Source organism: Microchirus variegatus, assembly GCF_963457635.1.
Source record: "Microchirus variegatus genome assembly, chromosome: 16".
In the NCBI taxonomy this organism is placed as follows: domain Eukaryota; kingdom Metazoa; phylum Chordata; class Actinopteri; order Pleuronectiformes; family Soleidae; genus Microchirus; species Microchirus variegatus.
This window is the reverse complement of record NC_139817.1, coordinates 1,547,312-1,575,286: the sequence shown is the minus strand read 5'-3', so window position 1 is coordinate 1,575,286 and position 27,975 is coordinate 1,547,312. Positions and strand designations below refer to the sequence as shown.

The window sequence follows — 27,975 nt, the reverse complement described above, 5'->3', positions numbered from 1 at the left end:
GCGGTTAAAGGTCAAAGTTCAGCACCATGGGGGGGTCCAGGTCCAGGTTTGCCTGCTATGAGGAGCTATGGTTCATCTGCCCAAGCCCCAACCCGAGTCCATCTCCAGGCTGGCTCCACTTGATCGGACCGCAATCGTCTCCGTGGCCGATCAGAAGCTCCGACGGCCCCAGCTCGTTGTGGCTGTTGTTGGTGGTGGTGGCGCCGCCGCCATCGACGCTGTGATTGGCCAGCAGGGAGGAGGTGGGGCTTCGGCTGATGACGAGATCCAAGCGGTTCGGAGACTCGGCGATCAGAGGAACCACCAAGCAGCAGTCGAAGTCCCTGGTACGAACGTGGTTTATCTGGGAAGACGGAGAAAAGCTAGTTTCTTATCTTAGCCGCATGAAACGTCTTAAAGCTCACATAGAGTGGTCCTGTTGCACATATATATCGCTTCCGTTGATATTACTCTACTACTGCTACAACTGCTATTGCTAATACTACTACTATTACTACTACTGATTACGCTGCTACTGCTAATGCTACAATTACGTCTGCCTATTCTACTATTGCTTCTATAGATATTACTCTACTACTGCTACAACTGCTGTTGCTAATACGACTGATTCACCTGCTACTGCTAATGCTACAACTGCTTCTGCCTCTAAGAGGACAACTGCTACTTGTACTAGCGCTTCCGTTGATATTACTCTACTACTGCTACAACTGCTATTGCTAATACTACTACTACTACTGATTACGCTGCTACTGCTAATGCTACATTATGTCTGCCTCTACAACAAATATTACTACTTCTGCTATTGCTTCTATAGATTACTCCACTACTGCTACAACTGTTGTTGCTAATATGACTGATTAAGCTGCTACTGCTAATGCTACAATTGCTTCTGCCTCTACTGCTACTGTTACTAACAATCCTGCCACTAATGATAATGCTAGTGCTACAATTGCTTCTGCCTCTAAGCGGACAACTGCTACTTGTACTAGCGCTTCTATTGATATTACTCTACTACTGCTACAACTGCTATTGCTAATACTACTAATACGACTACTGATTCAGCTGCTACTGCTAATGCTACTGCTACAGTTACGTCTGCCTCTACAACGATTATTGCTACTATTACTATTGCTACTATTGATATTACTCTACTACTGCTACTGTATTTGCTACAACTGCTTCTGCTGATATTGGGACTACTATTATCACCGCTAATGCTACTGCTACAACTACCTCTGCTATAATTATTGCTACTTCTACTCTTGCTACTACTGCTACTACTAAAGTCTACTGCGATTGCTACTATCACTTCTATTGATATTACTCTAGTACTGCTACTACTGCTATTGCTACTGCTAATACCACTCGTGCTAATACTCTGCACTTTGTCTAACAGCAGTATTTTGGCCTGTTGCACATATATGTTAGTTATGGCGGTCTACATACATACATTAACTTGTTTTTATGCTCAAAAACCTCCTAGTTGCTGTAAACGAGGTCCGCTTTAAAGAAAATGAAATACTGGCGTTTTCGTACCTGCAGTATTCGATCGAAGGCTCGGAGGCCGCCTCGCTCCGCAGGACCGGCGGCTCGGATGTTGTTGATGTAGACGCCGCGGTCCAACAAACCATCGGAAACGCTGAAACCAAAGTCCTCCAGGTCTGTGTTCTTCTCTAGAGTCAACTACAACACACACATTTACACTCTGTTATTATCACAACCAGAGGATCGTCTCACTGTCGTGGTAAAGTGGGCGTTCACTGGTCATTTAGGGTCGTCACCTTATGGAGTTCCACAGGGTTCTGGTTGAGGATTTCATTGACCTCTTGCCTCATCTTCCTCATGGCGAAGGCTCGGCGCTGAGGATCCGACGGTAAGGTGTTGGATCTCGGCGTCACCTGAGGACGGTTAAAGTGTTTGAGACAAAGAAGAAGATCTGAGTGACGTCATGGAGGAGGAGCTAACCGTCGACCTTCAACCACAGCTCTCATGAGATCTTACTGCTGTTCTCCTGAAGCTTCTCTGTGGACCTGTTCTACTAACCAGGTCTATTTTTAAGCTCTTGCTTCTCCTGGTTCTATCTGGTTCTCTGAGACTCATCAGGATCTAGTTCTGGATCCAAGGACTCATCGTCAGACGCATGCATGACTGACAGATCTGCTGCAAAAAACAATCCACCCATCAGGCCTGCTACCGCTACCATAATTATTGCTACTTCCACTCTTGCTACTACTGCTATTATTAGTGCTACTACTTAAGTTTTGGTACTGCGTCTACTGCTACTGTTACTACCAATCCTGCCATCTATGCTAATGCTAGTGCTACAATTGCTTCTGCCTCTAGGTGGACAACTGCTACTTGTACTAGCGCTTCTGTTGATATTACTCTACTACTGCTACAACTGCTACTGCTAATGCTACAATTACGTTTGCCTCTACAACGATTATTACTACTTCTAATATTGCTTCTATAGATATTACTCGACTACTGCTACAACTGCTATTGCTAATACGACTGATTCAGCTGCTACTGCTAAAATTGCTTCTGCCTCTAAGAGGACAACTGCTTCTTGTACTACCGCTTCTGTAGCTATTACTCGACTACTGCTACACGTGCTAATGCTACTACTACTACTGATTACGCTGCTACTGCTAATGCTACTGCTACAATTATGTCTTCCTCTACAACGATTATTACTACTTCTGCTATTGCTTCTATAGATATTACTCTACTACTGCTACAACTGCTGTTGCTAATATGACTGATTAAGCTGCTACTGCTAATGCTACAATTGCTTCTGCCTCTACTGCCACTGTTACTACCAATCCTGCCACTAATGCTAATGCTACAATTGCTTCTGCCTCTAAGAGGACAACTGCTACTTGTACTAGCGCTTCCGTTGATATTACTCTACTACTGCTACAACTGCTATTGCTAATGCTACTACGACTACTGATTCAGCTGCTACCGCTAATGCTACTGCTACAATTACGTCTGCCTCTGCAACGATTATTGCTACTATTGATATTACTCCAGTAGCGCTACTACTGCTGCTACTGTATTGTAAGGTGTTGGATCTTGGCGTCACCTCAGATTAGTTACCTGCGGTCGAGAGTTGCTGCGTTCCTGGAAACTAGCTTGGCGTCCCAGAGTGCTGCGCGTGGGCGTGGGGTCATGGTTCAGACTGAGGGTGGAGCCCGACATGATGGTCGCCTGGGAACAGTCGGGTTTAGTTCAAGTCAATCAAACAGATCTGCGGACATTTCAGTTTAGTCGTCAAAAACACGTAGCGTAAAAAAAACCGCGACCTGGAACCACAGCTCTCACATGAGATCTCTGTGGACCTGTTCTACTAACCAGGGCTATTTTTAGACCCTGGTTCTCCTGGTTCTATCTGGTTCTCTGAGACTCATCAGGATCTAGTTCTGGATCTGCTGAGATCCTACTTCATGATCCAGAATCAACTCATCAGACGCATGCATGACTGACAGATCTGCTGCAAAAACACCAAACCACCCATCAGGCCTTGCACAAGCTCTCCCAGCATGCCTTGCTCAAACTGCCATGCCCGGTGCCAACATGACTCTGCCACGCGATTGGCCGGAAAGCTTTTGGTGATGCCACTGAGATGAGTCGACATTGAACGGCTGCCGGGGTTGCGGGTTAGAGTCCAAACATTCAAAAAAACAGACAAGACGTCGCACGCTTGACAACGCTGAGAAGCTCCAGTGACAGAGAGAGGAGAGTTAGTGAGGACAGAAGGAAGGAAGGAAAGAAGGAAGGAAGGAAGGAGGGAGGATACCAGGGTGAGGAGGCGCGTCTCGTTTCCTGTCTCCTGGAAAAGAAGAGTCATTTCTCTTTTCAGCTAAAAACGTAGCGCTGCACTTCCAGAGAAGCCAAAAACACATCAGGAATGTACAGAGCTGCTACGGCTAAACCTGCTAGTTAGCTGCTACTGCTAATGCTACTGTGTTTGCTACCACCACTACTGCTACAACGGCTTCTACCAATCTTGGTAATACTATTACCACCGCTAATGCTAATGCTACTTCTACCTCTACTATAATTATTGCTACTTCCACTCATGCTACTACTGCTATTATTACTGCTACTACTTAAGTTTTGGTACTGCTACTTTTACTACCAATCCTGCCACTAATGCTAATGCTAGTACTACAATTGCTTCTGCCTCTAATAGGACAACTGCTACTTGTACTAGCGTTTCTGTTTATATTACTCTACTACTGCTACAACTGCTATTGCTAATACTACTACTATTACTACGGATTATGCTGCTACTGCTAATGCTACAATTACGTTTGCCTCTACAACGATTATTACTACTTCTACAGATATTACTTTACTACTGCTACAACTGCTATTGCTAATACGACTGATTCAGCTGCTACTGCTAATGCTACAATTGCTGCTGCCTCTAAGAGGACAACTGCTACTTATACTAGCGCTTCTGTTGATATTACTCTACTACTGCTACGACTGCTATTGCTAATACTACTACGACTACTGATTCAGCTGCTACTGCTAATGCTACTGCTAGAATTACGTCTGCCTCTACAACAATTATTGCTACTATTGATATTACTCCAGTACTACTACTACTGCTACAACTGCTTCTGCTGATATTGGGACTACTATTACCACCGCTAATGCTACTGCTACAACTACCGCTGCTATAAGTATTGCTACCTCTACTCTTGCTACTACTGCTACTACTAAAGTCTACTGCTATTGCTACTGCTAATACTACTCGTGCTAATACTCTGTACTTTGTCTAACAGCAGTATTTTGGCCAGTGCTACTCACCTCCAGCTCTCGGAGGATGCCGCTCTGGCCGCAGGTCTCCAGATCCTCCAGAGCCTGAGACCAGAAGTTCTCTTCCTGGTCCGGTTCCACCCCATCGTGACCCACAGTGAACCTGGAGGAAGAGCAGCCAATCAGAGACGAGAACAGCGAGGGGAGGGGGAGGAGGGGCGTGGACACACAGAGGAGGCCGGGTCATGCTGCGAGAACGTGATTTCACAACGACATCGGGGGAGTGTTGACGACATACACGTCCAGCAAGTGTATGTGTCAGCCCCGCCTCGGGGGGGGGGGGGGGGGGGGAGGAGGCGGGGCCAAAGGTCACCAGGTGAGGAGTGACACACTGTGGACGAGGGGTGGGGTTATAAAGGTCAAAGGTCAGTGTGGTACCTGCTGTCAGAGATTAGACCGCTGGGCAGGTTACAGGCTCTGCAGACAGAGAATCACCGATGTTACTGCCGTTAGCTCGCCGCTAGCAACTGCCGGCGATCGGAACGGAGAGCGCTAACATGCTAACGTGGAAAGTTTAATCTGGATTATCAGTCGGACAGCGAGCTGTTTTAAAACGTACAGTAATGTGACGTTTCACTGCGAACTTTACGTTATATTTTAGTCGCAGATCGACTGAAACGGGACAGAGGCTCCCCCTTGTGGTACATCAAGTGAAACGATAAGGATTTTCCTCATTTAGTAAAGAAATTCACTAAAGTCAACTAAACATAAGTGGTTTTTATCACGACGGATGATAAAATCTTATATCGTCCGATCACTGTGACTCAAAAACGCAGACTCCCCCTTGTGGCACTTTCAAATAGTGCACTCTCACATATTGATCTATAGATTTTTTTTTCTCTTACCCTCCGAGCGGTGGGCGGTCCCAGTCGTCGTCAGTCAGGCCCAGATCTGACAGCGGATTGGTTCGCTGGCGTGTGGAGGACGACGATTGGCTGTTGGTCGACTTGGCGTTTCGCCATTCGTGGAAACTGTACGACTGAAACTGAGGAGCTGCGAGGAAACACAGACGTCAAGACGTTAGACACTCGTCGGGGTCAGAGGTCAGAGGTCAGAGGTCGGCGTCCTACCCGACGTGGTGAAGCTGCTGTCCATGTTGGACCCGTCCCACGACTCCACGGCGCTGTCGACGGACGGCAGCGTGCAGAACGCTCTCTGGCCGGACGGGGGCGTGATCGTGATGATAGGCTCCTCCTCCCCGTCCTGGTTCTCCTGACCCAGACCCGGACCGATCACGCAGGACTTCGGACTCGACACTGAAGAGAGAGAGGAACGCGTCCATCATCGACACGATGTGAGTACAGCTTAGCTTTAAAGCTAACGCCGAATCTTCTATTATCACTTCCTGTTCGGAGTGTAACCATGGAGACACAAACTAAAGTAAAAAACACAATGTTTCTCAGTGAAGTTCTGCAGCTGTGAGGAGCCACGATTTTTTTTTTTTTTACGATATTTTGTTAGCTACATAGCTACTGTACGTGTGTGTGTGTGTGTGTGTGTGTGTACGCACACTCGCCCTGCTTCTTGATCTTCAGCGTCACCGTCTCACCCGCCTGCTGCAGCAGACTGATGGCCTCGCTCAGAGGTTTTCCTTTCAGGCTGCTGCTGTTGATCGCCAGGATGCGATCGCCCACGTGGATCGCACCGGTCCTGAAACACACACACACGCGAAAAATTACGTAAATATAGAAAAACAGGTCAGCTGGACCCGTTTTCCGTTGACACTAGGGGGCGCTCTGTTCAAAACTCCAATATTTCCACGTATATCTCTTTAAGGCAGGACGACTATGAATCACAGCAAGTTTGGTTTAAATCGGACTTTCTGTCGTCGAGTTATAACAGTTTTTCGTGGTTTTTGCCGAGTCGTCACACAACTTTGTCGCCCTCTAGTGTCTACGCCGTGTAACATGGATTCTTTTTTGTTGTTGTTTTTAATCCTAATCTTGTTCAGAGTGACATGACTAAGTTTGAAGTCGATCGCAGAAAAGATGGAAGAGGAGGAGGAGCCAAAGAAATCACAAGAAAATGGCTTCTCCAGCCAAAATGGCCGCCTTCCTGTTTTGGAGGCATGGCTCCCGTTCGTCTTTGACGTAATAAACGTGTTTGTACGTGAAAACTGCCACTGGGGCATTTCTTTAAAGTGGGTGGGGCAAACAATTAGACACGCCCCCTTTTTTTGTAAAACAACAACAACAAGAAAAAATTACATTTGATTATCATAATAAAATAGCAATTAATTTAAATGGTGACTAAAAGTGAACAGATTAAGATTATGAGGATTATGTAAAATGGAACTGAAGTGACTAGTTTTGAACACCAGAGGGCGACATTCTCCACTTCTGATTTTTGACTTTTTATTTCAGCATCAACATTTTAATCTGGATTTATTGTCCTATATGATCAATGAATCATTTTCGATTAAACAACAGTGAAATAATCCTGATATAATCTCACACACAGATTATTAAAATAATCCAAACATTTTTTTTTTTTTTAAGTGATGATTAAGGTTGAGTCAAATCTAATAATGTCATAACATAAAAGTGTTCAAATGGGACGTTTCTATAGTTTTTACATTACGTATAAAAAGTGTAAATAAAGGGACATTTACAGATTTTTTGATATTTGTAACAAGAGTAAATTAAGACTACATATATATATATATAATATATATAATAAATAAAATTGTGTTTACCTCTCTGCGAGTCCACCTTTGCTCAGGGACGAGATGATGATGGGGTCAAAGGGCTCCTCGGTGCCTGAGATGGTGATTCCCAGCGGGCCACCGTAGCGCTGCAGCTCCACCGTGTAGATGATGGAGCCGGACACTTCCTGTTCGTCTGAAACCGAGAGTGACGTTTGTCCACGTTCAGCAGCAGGAAGTTTAAAAGTAAAATGAAAGGAGCGAGAGAGTGAGAAAAGAGAAGGAACCTGAGTTGTCTTCGTCTTTGCGGATCTTCAGCTTGACCAGTTCCTCGCACAGCTGCAGGATCTGCACCGCCTCCTCCATCGAGCAGTTCTCCACGCGGATGTTGTCGATGGCGAGCAGCTTGTCCCCGAGCTCCAGCGTCCCCGTCCTGAAAGAAGACGTCAAACTACGGTCAACCGTCGTCCTCACACACCGCGACACCGTCGTCCTCACACCAAAGTCCATAGAGAAAACCAGTGATTTTAGCTCACAGGGACACAGGAGCTGCTGGTCCTCTGCTGCCTCGTGTGGTCAATTTGTGTCACTGATGTTAATCCGAACGTAGGATTTTAAAAGCCGAATTGACAAAATAAGACATTGTAAGTTAGTGATGGAGGCAGCAGTGGACCAACAACTCCTGTGAACTCCTGTGTCTCTGTTGATGTTAAAATCACTGGTTTTCTCTATGGACTTTGGTGTGGGAGAGTGAGTGGTTTACAAACGTCAGTTTACACAAAGGAAAAGTCTGTTTTACAGTGAGATAAAGACGTGAACGTGTTCTTGAAGATGTTAAAATTATTTAGCAGAGTCTTTTGTTGAGTGATTGAAATCTGTTTTTTCCCTGCGTCCCGTTTTATTTTGAAAAACAATGACCGAAACTTTGAGGCATTTCATTCTGAAAAAACTGACATTTTATTTTGAAAATAAAAAATACTTGACAGTATTATATTTTTGAAACATGACTATTACTGATGAATTTTATTGAGAATAAAATCACAGAATTGTTTTTTTTTAAAACGGTTTCTTTGGGGGAAAAAATGACCAAAACGTTGAGGTATTTTATTTTGAAAAATTACGAAAAACTTGACAGTTTTTATTTTGAAAAATGACTGTTACTGATCAATTTTATTTAGAATAAAAATCACAAAATTGTTTGAAAAAAAATTATTTGGAAAAAAAAGACCAAAACTTTGAGGCATTTTATTTTGAAAAATGACTAAAACTCAACAGTATTTTATTTTCAAACATGACTCTCAAACTTTTTCTTTGACCAAAATTCTAAGACATTTTATTTTGAAAAATTACTAAAACTTTGTTATTTTTCCCCCCAAAAATTATGAAAACGTATTTTATTTTGAAAACTGTGTGTGTGTGTGTGTGCAGGCACCTGTGTGCGACGCTTCCTTTCTTGATGTCAGAGATGATCAGAGGGTCTCCTGGTTTCCTGTTGGACGGAGCTGCACAGAACAAACAACAAAAACAACTTTAAGACCTGGACCAGGACCTGGACCAGAAGTCCTCATGGAGACCAGAACCTGGTCCTAATGAGGCAGAACCTCATTTTCTGAGGACCAGAAACAAACTCACAGCTGATGGTGATTCCCAGCTCCACCCCCGGCTTCTTCGGGAGTTTCACGTGGAACGTTCCGGAACTGGGGATGACCGACTCTGAAAGAGAGAGAGTGAGTATAATCTGGTTAAATTAAATAATCCAGCTCCTCATATAAATATATCTAATTTTAAAAGAGAGAGAAGAAACACAGGAAGAGATGTTTGTGTGTGTGTGTGTGTGTGTGTTGATGGTGATTCACTGAGACAGCAGCTGTTCCATTAATAATGAGTCTGACAAATTACATCAGAGACGACAAAACAACAACAGATTAAACAAACTGAGACGTTTCATTCAATCAACAAACTCGCTCTTTTATTAAACAATCACAAGCGTGTGTGTGTGTGTGTGTGTGTGTGTGTGTGTGTGTGTTCTTGTAGTTGCGGCATACTGAGGACCAGTGAGGGTTTTTAACCAACAAACTGAGGTCATTTTTACGGAGTGAGGACATTTTGGCCGGTCCTCACTTTGTTTTCATTGAAATCACTTCCTTAGGTTGCTATAACATGCTATACTCAATTTGTAAATTTTTTTAATTTTGGACGACTTTTTCTCAAATTTTGGACCATAATTTTTTTTTTCAAATTTTGGACCAATTTTTGTTTTTCAAATTCTGGACCAAATTTATTTTTTTTAATTTTGGACCAAATTTTTTTTTTCAAATTTTGGACCAAATTTTTTTTTTTAATTTTGCACCAAAAAAATTTTTTTTTAAATTTTGGACCAAACATTTTGGGTCAATTTTTTTTCCGGCAAATTTTGGTTCAATTTTTTTTTTCAATTTTTTTTCCAAATTTGGGGTCTATTTTTTTTCAAAATTTGTTCGACATAGTATAGTATGACGTTTTTGTAAAATGTTGGGCCAAAAATTAAGAAAAATAAAATAAAATCGAAAAAGTTTTCCAGCCCTTCTTGCTTTGGGGCTCCACCTGCAGACATTTTATGGTACTGCAACCAGTAGTTCTTTATAGATGTCATTCATGAAGTAGATATTTGTAATTGTGTTGATTTATAAAGTGGAAATGCTGGTCCTCAGTATGCAGCAAGTACAAGAATGTGTGTGTGTGTGTGTGTGTGTGTGTGCGTGTGTTTTACCCGCCACGTCAAACTCGATCTCCAGTGTGAGCTGAGCAGTGATGGACGAGTCTCTGAGCAGCTGATTGGTTTCCTCCAGAGTGGAGTCTTCAGTAGGAACTCCATTTATGGACAAGATCCTGTCCCCGATCTGCAGGATACCACATCTGTACGTACACACACACACACACACACACACACACACACACACACACACACAGGTTATTTTGGGGGGAAAAAATATTGAAATTTTGGGAAATTGAAGCATTTTATTTTGAAATACGGCTGTTCTTTTAATGACTGAAGATCGGAAACTTTGAGAAATGTTGAAACATTTAGATTTCTAAAAATTACTGAAACATCAGGAATAACATTAACTTTTAGACATTTTATTTTGAAAGATAACAGAAACGCAGTCTATTTTGAAACTGACATATTTCGAAAAAATGAAACTTCACCGCATTTTATTTTGAAAAATCACTTAAGTTAACATTTTATTTCGAAATACTTGAATATTTATATGAAAATGTGCAATTTTTTATTTTGAAAAATTACTAAAACTTTACGATATATCACTTTGAAAAATGACAGAAAGTTTGAGACATTTTATTTTGAAAAATTACAGAACCTTGAGACACTTTATTTTGAAAAAATATAGAAACGTTGAGACATTTTATTTGGAAAAATGGCAGAAACTTTGAGACGTTTTATTTTGAAAAATAACAGAAACGTTGATGCACTCTATTTTGAAACTCTGGCATACTGTATTTAGAAAAATGATATTTTGAGGCATTTTATTTTGAAAAATCACTTCAACTTAACTGCATTTTATTTTGAAAAATGAAACGTTGAGACAGTTTATTCTGAAAAACCACTGACACAACGTTTTGCTGAAATTTTGAAAAACAACTTTTATTTTGAAGAAATGACTAAATCTAAACAGCTACTGAACTATTTGTTATTGATTGACTGGATTCATATTTAAAGATGTTTTGACTCTATATTGATCGAATAGTGATTATCGATGATTGACAGCTTACCTCTCTGCAGGGCTGTCGGGGTCGATGTAGGCGATGAGCGGCGGCGACGACAGCGTTTCCGTGGCGAAGACTCCGCCCTGCAGCTGCAGGCCGAACCCCATGATGCCGTCGCCTAGCAACGTCACCTCCGTGGTCTCCGTGTGAACCACCTGACCGGCGAGTCCGACGGTGCTGGACGCAAGAGACACTGAGACGAGAGACGAGAGAGAGACGGGGGTGAGTGTGTGACGTCATCACTGTGAGGGGCGGAGTCACGGGAGGTCAAAGGTCAGACTCACGTGAACTCTTAAAGTCCTTCTTCTTGCTTTTCCTCCTCATCAGCGTTCCCCGAGGACTCGTGGGATACATGTTCCTGGGCATCGTGTTCATGTTGAGGGACGAGAGACTATAGGCCGACATGGAGCCGGGAGAGAACGAGTGACTGAGAGCTGCAGAGAGAGAGAGAGAGAGAGTGAGGTCTGTCCTTCAAAATAAAACGTCAGACTCCAGAGAGAGAGAGAGAGAGAGAGAGAGGTGGAGGACGTACGAGGGTTGTTTGTATGGCGGTTGTGCGATCTGGCGCCTGATTGGTCGGGGTGGTACGTGTTGTAGTGGTAGGGAGGGAGGATGGGGGCGGAGTTTCCACCGGTCTCCCAAGGGAGGGGGCGGGGACTACGCTGTACCTTGACTGCACACACACACACACACACACACACACACACACACACACACACACACACACACACACAGGAGGGGAGGATCAGGTTAGGCTAAAACAAAAGGAAAGGTCAGAGGTCAGGTCGCTGCCTGTATCACAGCTTTGTAAATTATTATATCTTATATACATAATCTTTACAAAGTACACTATGTATTTTGTTTTGTATGTTTATACCGTGCTGTGGTGCATTCAGGGCCCACATATTCTTGTATAATTGTGTTTATACCATGCTGTGGTGCGTTCAGGGCCCACAGAGTCTTGTTTTTACTGTGCTCTGGTGCATTCAGGGCCCACAGAGTCTTGTGTGTATGTGTTGTTACCGTGCTGCGGTGCGTTCAGGGCCCACAGAGTCTTGTTTTTACTGTGCTCTGGTGCATTCAGGGCCCACAGAGTCTTGTGTGTATGTGTTGTTACCGTGCTGTGGTGCGTTCAGGGCCCACAAAGTCTTGTGTGTATGTGTTGTTAACGTGCTGTGGTGCGTTCAGGACCCACTGAGTCTTCTATAATTGTGTTTTTACTGTGCTGTGGTGCGTTCAGGGCCCAAAGAGTCATTTTTATCGTGTGGTGGTGCGTTCAGGGCCCACTGAGTCTTGTATAATTGTGTTTTTACCATGCTGTGGTGCGTTCAGGGCCCAAAGAGTAATTTTCACTGTGCTGTGGTGCGTTCAGGGCACAAAGAGTCATTTTTACTGTGCTGTGGTGCGTTCAGGGCCTAAAGAGTCGTTTTTAACTGTGCTACGGTGCATTCAGGGCCCACTGAGTCTTGTATAATTATGTTTTACCATGCTTTGGTGCGTTCAGGACCCACAGAGTCTTGTATAATTGTGTTGTTACCGTGCTGTGGTGCGTTCAGGGCCCACTGAGTCTTCTATAATCATGTTGTTACCATGCTGTGGTGCGTTCAGGGCCCAAAGAGTCTTCTATTATTTATATATTTTACCATGCTGTGGTGCATTCAGAACCCACAGGGTCTTGTATAATTGTGTTGTTACCGTGCTGTGGTGCGTTCAGGGCCGACAAAGTCTTGTATAATTATATTGTTACCGTGCTGTGGTGCGTTCAGGGCCGGTCGGGCCTGGTGCTGAGGCAGGATCTCCATGCGTACGGTCTGACAGGACGCAGACAGAAGCTGAGTGGCTTCAGCCAGAGAACAAAACTCCATGGACTTCCCGTCCACGGACAGAATGTGATCTCCTGCATGAAGAGCGCCACACCTACACACAAACAGACACACACACACACACACACAGATTAGAGCCTCCTACGACCACAGACGATGTCAGCTGCAGGGTCAAAGGTCACGTACCTGTCTGCTATACTGGCTGGTTTGACCTTGTCGATGATGATGACCTGTTTGCTGCAGAACATGGAGGTGGACAGAGCCACGCCCAGACTGGAGCCCGTCGCCTTGGCGACCTCGACCAGCAGCGGCCCGGACGCCGTGGCAACCGAGTCTGAGCAAGAAAAACTTAATTGTTATTCTATTTTAAGTATATTACAGTGGAGACGGTGTCCCACAAGGTTCAATCCTGGGCCCGTTTTTTAATTTAACCTCAAAGAAGCGTTAATTCATACAAGAGACGTCGGATTACAAAGCAACAAAAACACTGACCCATGACGGAGACGTCGTACTCCAGCAGCAGCGTAGCTTCCTGTCCACACTGCTTCAGGATGCTCATGGCCTCTGATAACGTGCTGCCGTGGAGACGAATCCCGTCGATGCTCAGCAAACGATCGCCAGGTTTCACCGTTCCTTCTCTGGAGAAGAGACGAGAGATTTAAGTTTGTTTGGGTTTTTAATGATCCTGAGTTTAAGTCATTTAATCTGACAAACTTCAACATAATCTGATATTAAGACTTAAAAACTCCACTCACGAGAGTGAGACGAGAGTGAGGTGAGTGAGACAAGAGTGAGATGAGTGAGACGAGTGGGAGATGAGTGAGACGAGTGGGAGATGAGTGAGACAAGAGTGAGGTGAGTGAGACAAGAGTGAGGTGAGTGAGACAAGAGTGAGGTGAGTGAGACAAGAGTGAGATGAGTGAGACGAGTGGGAGATGAGTGAGACAAGAGTGAGGTGAGTGAGATGAGTGAGATGAGTGAGACAAGAGTGAGGTGAGTGAGATGAGTGAGACAAGAGTGAGGTGAGTGAGATGAGTGAGGTGAGAGTGAGACAATAGTGAGGTGAGTGAGATGAGTGAGGTGAGAGTGAGACAAGAGTGAGGTGAGTGAGACAAGAGTGAGGTGAGTGAGGTGATTGAGACAAGAGTGAGACGAGTGGGAGATGAGTGAGACAAGAGTGAGGTGAGTGAGACAAGAGTGAGATGAGAGACAAAACTGAGATGACAATGAGAGACAAGAGTGAGGTAAGAGTGATATGAGACAAGAATGATGTGAGAGTGAAATGAGTGAGGTCAGTGAGATGTGTGAGGTGAGAGCGAGACGAGAGTTAGGTAAGAGTGAGGTGAGACAAGTGTGAGATGAGTGAGACAAGAGTGAGGTGAGTGAGACAAGAGTGAGATGAGAGACAAAACTGAGATGACAATGAGAGACAAGAGTGATATGAGACAAGAATGAGGTGAGAGTGAGTTTAGACAAGAGTGAGGTGAGAGTGTGACGAGTGAGATTAGATGAGAGTGAGACATCAGTGAGATGAGTGAGACGAGAGTGAGACTGAGATTAGACAAGAGTGAGTCGAGACAAGCGTGAGACAAAAAAGGTGAGACAAGAGTGAGATGAGAGAAAAACACCAGAGGAACTCAATCAGATGAGGAAAAATGATACGAGAGGAGAAGATGAGCGAGATCAAAGAAGACGTGAGAGACGGGATTAAACAGGAGTGAGATTAGATTAGAGATGATAGAAATTTTGTTCACCTGTCAGCTGGTCCACTTTGTCTGATGGTTGTTATGACGATGGGGCGAGACTTGTTCCTGTCTTCATGGACGCCACCTGTCCGTCAGAAAACACAGAGTCATGTTTCTATCACACACACGCACACACACACACACACACACACACACACACACACACACACACACTCTGAGGCGTCCTCACCTCTGATGACGAAGCCGAAGCTGTTTCCCTCTTTGTGAAGCGTGACTTCCACGTTCTTGAACATGACCCCTGACCCCTGCACTGCTGCAACACAGACACGCCACCACGAGACGACACGTTAGCGTTTTCGCGTCCTCAGCGATCGATCGCGGTCAAAAAAAAAAAGTGGCTGACTAACAGTTCCTGGACTTACAGACAGGGGGCAGCTCGTACTCCACCTCCAGGACCACGCGCTCGCCGACGTTCTTCAGCAGACTGATGATCTCGTCGTGCCTGAACTTGGCCAGGTTGATGCCGTTGACCGAGCGGATGTAGTCGCCCACGTTCAGCTGATCGCTCCTGAACAAACACGCAGAAATGATCTGTAAAACCGCTCACTCTGCCACACCAAAGCCCATAGAGAAAAGCGGCGATTTTAACATCACAGAGACACAGGAGTTCACAGGAGTTGTTGACCAGCAGCTCCTGTGTCCCTGTGAGCTAAAATCACTGATTTTCTCTATGGGGTTTGGTGTGGGAGAGTGAGTGGTTTTCAATCTTCAGTTTCCTGTTGTTAAAGTCTGTCTAACAGTGAAATAAAGACGTGAACATGTTCTTAAGACATCATAGACTTGTTTTTATGGTAATTTTATTCAGTACAAAGTGCTCAAATTAGAGGAAACTGAAGTTTGTAAACCACTCACTCTCCCACACCAAAGCCCATAGAGAAAATCAACGATTTTAACATTAACAGAGACACAGGAGTTGTTGATCCACTGCTGCCTCCATCACTAACTTACAATGTCTGATTTTAATGAATTTGGCTTTTAAAATATTCAATTTAGACATACTTCAGTGACACAAAGTGACCACACGAGGCAGCAGTAGACCAGTAGCTCCTGTGTCCCCCGTGAGCTAAAATCGCTGATTTTCTCTATGGGCTTTGGTGTGGGAGAGCGAGTGAGTTTATAAAAGTCTGACACACAGATAAAGACACGTACGGATACAATATCCATATATAACGAACTGTCCCGTTACCTGGCGGCGATGCCTCCCTGCCGCAGGTTCGAAACCCGCGGTTTGCCGTCCTTGTCGATGCCGCCCGACACCGTCAGCCCCAGCGTCGTCCCCTCCTTCTTCATCAGCTCCACCACCGAACAACCCCGAAACTCGTCTACGCCAACAAGAGGGACAAACGAGGACACGTGACTTTTCCCTCCGCCGAGACGTCAAATAATCATAATAACAATAATAACAATAATAATAATAATAATAATAACAGTGTGGAGAGAGAGTGACGTCGTCCTCTTTTTGCTCCGCCATCTATATTTTATCCGAGAGCTGAAATATTTAAGAGCTGAGGAAACGGAGACGTTCTAGCGACGTGACCTCAGGTGATTTTATAGAAATAGATGTTTGAATATTCATCAGGGACTAAGACGTCTCCTCTTCCTCTTCCTCGTCATCGTCTCTTCTGACCTTTTCACCTTTTTCTACGACAGCAGCTCTCACGAGGAAAAAAAAGGAAAGTCTTTGACCCAGAAAGAAAGAAAGAAAGAAAGTAAAATCTGAAGCTGAACCAGTTTCCCACGGCGATGACGGAATGAGAAGCTTCTGAACTTCACTAACTGACAGTTTGTCTTACGCGACGTCAGATCTTATTACGGAGGATCTAAAAACTCTTCAGAGACTCAGGATCAGAAGGTTCCAGCTCGACTATTTAAATGTCTGTTTCTATTTTAAGACTATTCTGAAGACGTGGTTTCACAGAATAATGTCTTACTTTCTCTTTCAGAGGTTCCTTCAGTTCTTGACCTGGTTCCACGTCCAACATTTGACCAACAACAGGTTCAGATGATCTGCTACGTCCTCCAACTGATTCTCAAGGTTCTAGCGAGTTCAGAACACACTCTACCAGGTAAGCTAACTGCTTACAACCTGTTCTAGTTCTTCTTTGAAGAGCTTGTACCATTATTTCTCAAGAGTTCTTGTCCAGGTCTTTGGAGTTCCCCTCCAAAGACCTGCATCAACTAGTTTTGAAGCTCCAGAACCTGAACCAGGAGTTCTCGACGCGGTGTAATCAGTGAATTTAGGTACGACGAGAGCACAGAAACTGTACCAGTCGCTCTGAAGGTTCCAGATGTTCCTGGTCGGTCCACACCTTCAACAACTGGATCAAACCTCCCTGAGTGCACGCTAGCTGGTCGCCAACCTCGCCAGAGGCGAAACGTACAAAATCTCGCGGTATAAACATTGCTAGCGATTGTCCGTCGTCATCTTTGTTTCAGAGGATCCACCAGTTCCTGACTTGGTTCCACGTCCAACATTTGACCAACAACATGTTCAGATGATCTGCTACGTCCTCCAACAATTCTCAAGGCAGCACCCGAGGTTCTAGCGAGTTCTCTACCAGGTAAGCTAACTGGTTACAACCTGCTCGAGTTCTTCTTTGACCATTATTTCTCGAGAGAACAGTCGCTCTGAAGGTTCCAGATGTTCCTGGTCGGTCCACACCTTCAAGGACAATTTTAAACTGGATCAAACCTCCCTGAGTTTGCGCGCTCGCTGGTCGCCAACCTCGCCAGAGTCGAAACGTGCAATATCTCACTCGTTTAAACATTGCTAGCGATTGTCCGTCGTCAATCGAGGAGATTCCGACATGAGGGGAATCCCTCGTACGGAATCAACGGTATGTTCACCCAAGTTGACCCAAACCCCAGCGACTGGTTCCTGCTCTGTTTGTCGTTCCTCTGGTTCTGGCTCCGGTTACACAGATCTTCCAGTTCCCGTGTTTTCTAAACCACTGGATCCACAGAGTGATCCGTGAGGCCGTTTGTTCATCTGTGTAACGGCTAATTCTGTTTTATGTTCTCCCACATCAAACTAGGCCACGGGGTTCCAGGTGGAAGCAGACGAGCTGTGAACGTTCCAGAAGGGTCGCGGAGACGGAACATACAGGTGAGCTAACTCCTGTGTTACTGTGTGTGTGTGTGTGTGTGTGTGTGTGTGTTACCTGGTATACTCTGCCTCCTGATGGCCAGCGCTCCATCTGGAGGTCTGGACCCAGCAGAGTGTTTGCCGTACGGCCCTTCATCTGAAACAGAAGGAAACAAACCATGTGTTACTGCAGGTACTGAGGCTCAACCAGAGCCCCAAAGTCAGACTTAAACCAGTTTATCGAACTGGTTCTTATGCCTGAATCCTGGTTCCTGTAACTTCTGGACCTTCTGAGGCTTGAAAAGTTCTACAAGGTCCACAAAGTCGCTTCAGACCTTGACCAGTTTCTCAAATTAGTTCAGAATCTCTGCGAGTTACTCGAAGTAACTTCTACCAACTTGCCTGAACCCAAGTTCCTTCAAACTCTTCTGGAGAACGTTCTCTACCAGTTCCTTCAAGTAACTCCAAAGGTCCACCACTTCCTGGAAGTGACACCAAGACCGTTACCCTGACTGCATCAGACCATCTCCAAATCTGAGACTCTATCACTCTCCATGTGTGGACTTTTACCAGTTCAGCTGGTTCTGAAGATCCCAGACAAACCAAGTCCAAGTTTAAGGATCTTCCAAAAAAAAAAAAAAAAACAGCCGACGAGTCCGAACAAACCACAACAGTCTAGAACCTCACAAGTCCAAGTTGTCCCCAGAGGTCCATCAGTATCTGAAGAACCTTCAGTATCTGAAGAACCAGAGGTCAATCAGTATCTGAAGAACCTTCAGTATGTGAAGAACCAGAGGTCCATCAGTATCTGAAGAACCAGAGGTCCATCAGTATCTGAAGAACCTTCAGTATCTGAAGAACCTTCAGTATCTGAAGAACATCTGTTTTAAAACGAAGCTTCCTGAGATCACGTCAGCGTTAGCACGTGATCTCCAGTCTCGCTGCTCGTTAACGTCGCCATAAAAACCAAGAGTCGGACTCTGAGTGTGAAGCTGCTGCTGCTGCAGCCTCATGAATAAAGAAGGACGACCAGTGAGAGTGAAGGCGATGACCTCATCAGAGCCACGGGCCAATCACAGAGGAGCAGACCGTGGTCCAGCTGAGCCTGGACCAATCACAGCAGTCCTCAGAGACGACAAACACCCGAGATGGTGAAGCAGCCGAGAGGTATTTAATCTTTAAGTGTCAATGCAGAGAATGAAAATGGTGGATTATTGATGATAATCCATGGATTATTGATGATAATCCATCATTTTTAGACTGAAAATGGGTATAAATGATGTCTCAAACCAGATTAACAGCAGATTTAAATTAAACCAGATTAACATCAGATTTAAATTAAACCAGATTAGCAGCAGATTAATTGTAGGTTCAAATTAAACCAGATTAACAGCAGGTTTAAGTTAAATCAGATTTAAAGCAGGTTTAAATTAAACCAGATTATCATCAGATTTAAATTAAAACCAGATTAACAGCAGATTAGCAGTGAGTTAATCCCTGGTAACAGGAGCAGGTGCAGTGTTCACAGATTAATCAGAGACACTTGACCGTGAACACGTTTCTGTTTCATTGGATTTTCTGTTTGATTCAATTTGGTTCCAGTTCATTCTGATCCGCTCCAGATCTTTTCATCTCCCTTTGGTTCCAGCAGCAGAGCTATTTACACACACACACACACACACACACACACACACACACACACACACTGTGGCTAAATGAAGATGAAAGCTGAGCCTCCTCCTCCTCCACCAGATGTAGGACAACAGTATATCTCACACACACACACACACACACACAGTAAAATACTACCAACTGTACACTGATGTTATATAAATACAGTCTTTAAACAAGATCACACACACACACACACACACTAAAGAAGTCCATACATTAGAAATATTATCACATTTTCTCTCAAATAAACCTCAGATTGAATCATCGACGTCTTTAGAACCCGTTTCACGTCTTTTAGAGACACTAAAAAAGGAACAGGAAACTGAAGTTTGTAAAAACCGCTCACTCTCCCACACCAAAGCCCACAGAGTAAACCGGCGATTTTAACATCACGTGGGACACAGGAGCCGTTAAATCCACTGCCGCCTCCATCACTACGTTCAAATGTGTCGAAGTCGCCCGTTCGGTGAATTCGGTGCATCCGAAACCCTTCGTTCACATTCACCCCAGTGACACAAAGTGACCACACGAGGCAGCAGTGGATCAGCAGCTTCCTGTTCTGATGTGATGTAAAAATCACCGCTTTTCTCTATGGGCTTTGGTGAGAGGATAGAGAGAGACACAAAAACTCCTTTATCCTTTTATTTTTTGTTTTTTTATAAATATAAACACACAACTTTAGACTTATGATGACGATGATGATTATGATGATGATGAAGGTGACGACGATGACATCACAAACCAGGAAACCACAACAACCTGAAGCTTCAGAGTGGACCAGACAAAAACATCACTCTCTCTCTCTCTCTGTCTGCCCTCCATTCTCCTCTGTGCTCGCTCGCCCCCCCCCCCCCTTCCACACACACACACACACACACACACACACACACACACACACACACAGCATCAATGTTACATTCATGGAAATAAGACACACTCGTCTCTCTCTCTCTCTCTGAAGGTCTCATCATTTTACACACACACACACACACACACACACACACACACACACACACACAAACACACACACACACACACAGCTGTAAACCCCCTCTCTCTCTTCAATGTCACCGAATGTCGCTCGACCGCACAAACCGCACATATGTTCCACAACATGCTTCGTCCTCTCTCTCTCTCTCTCTCTCTCTCACACACACACACACACACACACTCGTTCTCTCTCTCTCTCTCTAACACACACACAGTCACCGTCAGTGTCTCTCTACCTTTGTTCACCCTGCGCAGGATCTGGCAGCGACATTTAAACGACACGGCGATCATGGTGGAGGAGGCGAGCCGAGCGTCGCCTCACACACACACATCCATACACCTCCTCCTCCTCCTCCTCTGAGAGCGAGTGACCGTCGCAAACCGGCGACCTCCTCCTCCTCCTCCTCCTCCTCCTCCTCAAACGGGAGCTGCCGCCGCCATCATCATCATCATCATCATCATCATGGAAGTGAGGGAGCGCTGCAGATGTGGAGCTCCTCCATAAAATGAGGCAGCGGCGGCAGAGGAGGAAGAGGAGGAGGAGGAGGAGGAGGAGGAGGAGAGGAAGGAAGCGAGGGGGGGAGGGGGGAGGCAGAGTCTGCGCAGATTAGAGGAGGAAGAGGAGAGGGGGGATGATGATGATGATGATGGAGAGTCAGAGGGAGGAGAGAGGCAGCTGTGTGATGATAGATGGACGGATCGACCGCTTTATTTTGAAGGGCCACCAGGGGGAGCACTTCATAATGCTACATGTAGTCATTAAAAAATATATATTTATATATATATCTACACAAAAATATATTTTTTTACAGATCAAAATATATTTTTTTAAAAAAGGAGTTGCTGGTGTGCTGCTGCCTCGTGTGGTCACTTTATGTCACCGTAGTAGATCTGAATAAAGTTTTTTTTAAAGCCGAATTTACAAGATAACATATTAGAGCTTAGCGACGGCGGCAACAGTGGATCGACGACTCCTGTGAACTCCTGTATCGCTGTGATGTTAAAATCACTGGTTTTCTCTATGGGGTTTGGTGGAAATCACTCTCCCACACCAAAGTCCATAGAGAAAATCAGTGATTTTAACATCACAGAGACACAGGAGTTCACAGGAGTTGTTGATCCACTGCTGCCTCCATCACTAACTTACAATGTTTGATTTTGTTAATTCGGCTTTTAAAAACCTTTATTTGGATTAACTCCAGTGACACAAAGTGACCACACGAGGCAGCAGTAGACCAGCAGCTCCTGTGTCCCCCGTGAGCTAAAATCAGTGATTTTCTCTATGGACTTTGGTGTGGGAGAGTGAGATAAAGACGTGAAACATGTTCTTAAAGACGTCGTAGAAACGCAGTACTAGTACAACAGTACGGGAATGCACCAATGAGAGCGCAGCAGCTGCTGTGACGTCATTGGCTGTGACGAGCGGTGATGTCACGCGGTGGTCATGTGAACATGTGGGTCAGTGTTTCAGCAGCAGATTACAGCAGATTAATGCCACGGGCAGGGATTAACAGAGGAGTTACCATAACTGATCTGAAACTGTGTGTGTGTGTGTGTGTGTGTGTGCGCTGCCCCCTGCTGGTCACACAGGACACCAACAACACTATGGCTCTGTAACTCCCCCTGCTGGAGACAACCAGGCAGTACAGTATAGAGCATCTGGATTAACAGTGTACTATTACTATCACAGTTACTACAATACTAACACAAACACAGTAAAACTCCATCACATCACTACTAGAAGTACTTCTGTTTCTGATACTACTACGACTACTACAACTACTACACGTGATAGTACTGCCAATAATACTAATACTACGAATTTTACTTCAAAACATTCAACAACCTCCACTTCTAGTACTATTTCAAAAACTAGATGGATACTAATACTCACACTAGTACTACGGTTACAACATGTACTACAAGCAGTACTTGTGCTGGTGCTGCTGATACTACACAATCACTGAAAAGTACTACATTTGCAACATCCAATACTACTGCTACTACTACCACAACTACTACTACTACCAATACGTCTACCACCACTGCTACTACTACCAGTGAAAAGTACTACAATTTCTAAAAATCAACAGCAGAATACTTCTAATGCTAACACCAGTACCACAACAACAACATATACCACTACTACTGATGCTGCTAATACTACAACATCAAGAGCAAAATACTACTACTTTACCTTTACTATGTTGTACATTAAAACATTAAAAACACCCACTTCTACTACAAATACTGTAGTATTTAAAAAGTTACCAATGTAAACCATTCGTAGTAAACACCAATACTGCAATAAAAAAATATACTACTACTACTACTGGTACCACTACTAGCGGCGATACTACAAAATAGATGTAAAATACTGCTAACATTTAACAACAGACACAACTACAAATATTTGTGCGATTACTACGACTACTACACTGAAATAAATCACTAACAACTACAACTAAAAATACTACTATTACTACCACATAAACAAGAAAAACTACAAACATGACAGCACCTACTGCAAATACTACAACTTCTTCTTCTGCAGTACAACGACAAATAAAACACCATATATGATGCTTCAATATAGTACGAGTATTAGTTTGAATACTTGTACTACAGTAGCAGGATTAAAGCCAGATTAAAAATTCATAAAACAGATTAAACTTCATAATTTGGTCATTTTATAATGATTTTTCTTTCTTTTTAACACAGAAATCAACAAAACTCTGAATATTTTTCCACGTTTTCAGAAATAATCCTCGCAGATTGAGCCCAGATTACACGTGGTTTAACGACAACGACATCACAGGTGATAACGAGCCGAGGAAGCCCCTCCCCCTCCTGTGAAGTCTACACGCCACGACCCCCCCCCCCCACCTCCTCACCCCGGAAACACACACACACACACACACACACGGCTGCAGCTGTTTCCATGGAAACAGGCTGATGAATAATTGAGGGGAGAGAGAGAGCGAGAGAGAGAGAGAGAGAGAGAGAGAGAGAGCGGCACAAAGAGTGATTCTGAGAGATGAAAGGAGTGTTTTCACACACACACACACACACACGCACACACACACACACACACACAGTCTGTGTTACACTTAAGCTTTTTTTTTAAAAGTCAAAAGCGTTGATGATAACCTGTGTGTGTGTGTGTGTGTGTGTGTGTGTGTGTGTGTCAACACCCACAGCCCAAAGTCAAACACGTGGGTTTGAGTCACAGTGACATCTCCTTATGTAAGTGCACACGCACACACACACACACACACACACACACACACACACTGTCAGAGTGATAATAACACTGTTCCAGAGTTGGACGGATGTGTAAACCTTTAATTAGCGCTATCACTCGCACTCAGACTGACACGTCTGTGTGTGTGTGCGCGTGTGTGTGTGTGTGAGCAGCAGATGGGACAAACACACAGAACTGTAATCAACAACAACAACAACAACAAAAACCACAAGAACATTTTGGCGTCCGGTGTCTCGCGCTTCCGCAGACGAAACAGAACCTGCCCTGAGAAAACGAGCGTTTTTAACTTTTTACTCGGCGCCAAAGTCAATCGCTGAAAGTTTTCAGAGCAAACGGAGCTCTGACGGAGGATTCGGCTCAAAAAAATATGAACTCATATAGGTTTTTAAAACAGATTGTGTGTTTGGAAAGTGATGTCTGTAAATTCACTCACTCTCCCACACCAAAGCCCATAGAGAAAACCAGTGATTGTAACATCACAGAGACACAGGAGTTCACAGGAGTTGTTGATCCACTGCTGCCTCCATCACTAACTTACAATGTCTTATTTTAAAGAGTTCGGCTTTTAAAAACCTTCGTTTGGATTAACTTCAGTGACACAAAGTGACCACACGAGGCAGCAGTAGACCAGCAGCTCCTGTGTCCCTGTGAGCTAAAATCACTGGTTTTCTCTATGGGTTTTGGTGTGGCAATTTTTTTTTTTTTTTTTTAAAGTTAAATGTTCTCAAAGATATTGTGGACTATTATAAGTACATTTAACTGTTTGTCATTTAAAAAAATAAATAAAAACCACACCAAACCATTTTATTTCACAGGGACACAGGAGCTGCTGGTCTACTGCTGCCTCGTGTGGTCACTTTGTGTCACTGAAGTTAATCTAAACGAAGGATTTTAAAAGCCGAACTCTTTAAAATAATACATTGTAAGTTAGTGATGGAGGCAGCAGTGGATCAACAACTCCTGTGAACTCCTGTGTCTCTGTGATGTTAAAATCACTGGTTTTCTCTATGGACTTTGGTGTGGGAGAGTGAGTGAATTTACAAACATCAGTTTCCTATTAAAAATGTCTGTCTAACAGTGAAATAAAGTGACAAAAAGTGTTTTTAAGAGGCTGCAATCTGAGAAAAAGTCCATAAATAATAATCTATAAACAAAATGTGAGTTTTACAAGAAAAATGAACGAGAATCTCTGATCATTTTGTAGATTATTAATAGAAAAGAGTCGTCGTATCATGAGTTCTGAATCAACGCCTTTTATCTAAAAATACACACACTCACACATCAATGACGTGCAGCTCAGCAGCTCTTTCTCGTCTTAATTAAAGAAGAATCAGACAGAGGAAAAAGAGGCGAAACAGTTGTTCTTTAAACCAAGAAAAAAAACTAATTAAACATGGTTTCTTAATAATGAGAGCGAAACCTTTTAATCCCCAGAGTCGGACGCTTTAATTAAAGTCAACGCGAGCAGATTTCTGCTCCTGTGTTTGTGGACAATGAAGGAAAAATATATATAAAGATATAAATAAAACGTAACGAGTACAAAACACGTCAAAATTTAGCTAAAACTAAACCCTGCGTTCGTTCCTATTCTCTTCGTCTCCATCGTGTTGAACGCAGGAGCAGTTATGCTAATGACGTCGTTATCTGAAGCATTCATTAGCACCTTTTTCTGTGTCAGCAACCTACACACACACACACACACACACACACACACACACACACACACACGACTGCCAGGAAGTGAACGCCGTTTCATTAACGTGCAAATTTATACATCGCCACATTTTCGACACGTAACCAGATCACGGAGCTAAAGCAGAGCCGAGACGACAGGAAACACGTTAAGTTTGATGTTTTCTGACCGCGGTCGACGCGCGGCGATGCTAACAGGCGCTAACTAGAACAAGTTTGATCAAATGCAATTGGTGCGAATTTGCCAAAATCGCAAAAAAATAGTCGTTTCAACCCAAGATGGCGGCCTCCGTGTACGACTTACGGCAAAGTCCTCATTGACTTTTTGGACCGCCCTGACGTGATTAACACGTGTACCAACTTTCATTCACGTACGTGAAACTTTTTAATTTTTTTTAACTGTTCATGAATATTCAAATTAGGACGATAGAGAAACATTTAAATCAAACAAACGTCGACTAAAACTAAACTGAAATTAAATCTCAATTTAGTCACAGGACTAAGAATTAAATCAAAATACAATACTACTACTTAGCTTAGCTTTAGCACAACTAGGAATCAGAAAACGTTAACGTGGCTAGCATCCAATTCCCAGTCTCACGCGGTCGTCAGCAAATTTAACATTAGCTTCTTAAACGTGAACGTTTTCACTATAATCGACGAATCAATCGGATGTGAAAATAATTGTTTGTGTTTGTTTTCACTGCTTTAGCAAAGCTAACGTTTCATTAGCAAAACTGCAGCGTCATCACCGCTACGTTCACAGCGACAACTAATCCGCCGACTCAGCCGTTAGCTTAGCTGTAGCGGCTCGCGTGACCGCGATAGTCTCGCGAGATTTGCGCGAAAAAACGCGGGAAACGACTACTTAACTTAGCTTTAGCACAGTTGGGAATTAGAAAATTATGATTTTCTAATGATTTTAAGTTGAATTTGGAAGTTTAAGTAGATTTTTAGAATTTTAGGTAGATTTTGGAACTTATAGTAGATTTTGTAATTTTAAGTATAATTTAGAACTTTACGTAGAATTTGGAACTTTAAGCACATTTTTGGAATTTTAAGTAGATTTTGGAATTTTAAGTAGATTTTGGAATTTTAAGTAGATTTTGGAATTTTAAGTAGATTTTGGAATTTTAAGTATTATTTAGAACTTAACGTAGAATATCGAATGTTATGTAAATTTAGGAATTTTAAGTAGATTTTAGAACTTTACGTAGAATTTGGAACTTTAAGTAGATTTTGGAATTTTAAGTAGATTTTGGAATTTTAAGTATTATTTAGAACTTAACACGTTAAGTAGATTTTGGAATTTTAAGTATTATTTAGAACTTAACATAGAATATCGAATGTTAAGTAAATTTAGGAATTTTAAGTAGATTTTAGAACTTTACGTAGAATTTGGAACTTTAAGAAGACTTTGGAATTTTGAGTAGAATTTGGAACTTTACGTAGATTATTGGAATTTTAAGTATTATTTAGAACTTAACGTAGAATTTGGAACGTTAAGTAAATTTTGGAATTTTTAGTAGATTTTAGAACTTTAAGTAGAATTTGGAACGTTTTTGGTTTCTCCCACAGTCCAAAAACGTACAGATTTGAGGATTACGCCAATTGGACGCTCTAAATTGACCGTAAATTAATAACATTTTTCAGCTCTAATGTAAAATGTAAAAAAACGACCTGCCCTGTAGCCACGCCCCCTTTCCCACAAACCCCCTTCGAAGTGCGTCTACGTTTAAAAACACCTCTGTCTCGGCGGCTCCTCCCACATTGTCCACATTCCTTTCCCACAGTCCAAACTTCCTTCCCTGTTATTATGATGATTATTATTACCCACAAACCACCTGTCACCTGGACACCTGAGCGCGTGTGTGTGTGTGTGTGTGTAACAGAGAAGTGTTTCACTAACGACCTTCATGTATAATAAAACAGCCTCGTCGCAGTCGGAGAGGGACGACTTTGTCGTAATCTGTTGATCGTGTGTGTGTGTGTGTTTGTCTCTGTGTGTGTGTGTGTGTCTCCACTCACTCAGTAGGTGTGTGTTGTACTTGCTGGTGTAGTAGTAAACGTCCTCGTAGCCCTCCTGGTAGTCGTCGTCCGCCCTGTACCTCCTCCCTCTCCTCCTCCTGCTCAGCAGACGCAGCAGAGCCACAAACCTCTCCATCGTCTAAACAAACCGCCGCTGACCTGACCGCACACACACACACACACACGCACGCCGGGCCGGGCCGAGCCGAGCCGGGCCAAACCGAGCTAAGCTACGAGAGCGAGCTAACGGCAAGAGCGAGAGAGAGCGATATTCCACAGAGAGAGAGAGCTCAGGTTTCCTCCTCCTCGCTTTGCCTCTGCACACACACACACACACACACACACACTCACACACACACCTCTGGATATCACTCACACACACATTAGTGAGCATGTAACCACACACACACACA

At 43.6% G+C, this 27,975-nt stretch overlaps 1 protein-coding gene across 1 annotated transcript; it reads right to left on the bottom strand.

Annotated features, from left to right (window-relative positions):
- Positions 1 to 55: 55 nt before the first annotated feature.
- Positions 56 to 27,698, bottom strand: grip1 (glutamate receptor interacting protein 1; the record flags this gene model as incomplete). Its single annotated transcript, XM_083902833.1, has 27 exons — positions 56 to 343; positions 1,537 to 1,683; positions 1,782 to 1,898; positions 3,103 to 3,213; positions 3,803 to 3,835; positions 4,825 to 4,936; positions 5,212 to 5,250; positions 5,679 to 5,826; positions 5,904 to 6,089; positions 6,344 to 6,483; positions 7,529 to 7,673; positions 7,765 to 7,910; positions 8,910 to 8,979; positions 9,110 to 9,190; positions 10,227 to 10,372; positions 11,246 to 11,432; positions 11,524 to 11,673; positions 11,772 to 11,912; positions 12,987 to 13,156; positions 13,249 to 13,396; positions 13,555 to 13,700; positions 14,817 to 14,892; positions 14,998 to 15,081; positions 15,191 to 15,336; positions 16,015 to 16,150; positions 17,990 to 18,070; positions 27,563 to 27,698. The coding sequence occupies 27 exons, from the start codon at positions 27,696 to 27,698 to the stop codon at positions 56 to 58; spliced, it is 3,510 nt and encodes a 1,169-aa protein (XP_083758959.1).
- Between the last annotated feature and the right edge of the window lie 277 nt (positions 27,699 to 27,975).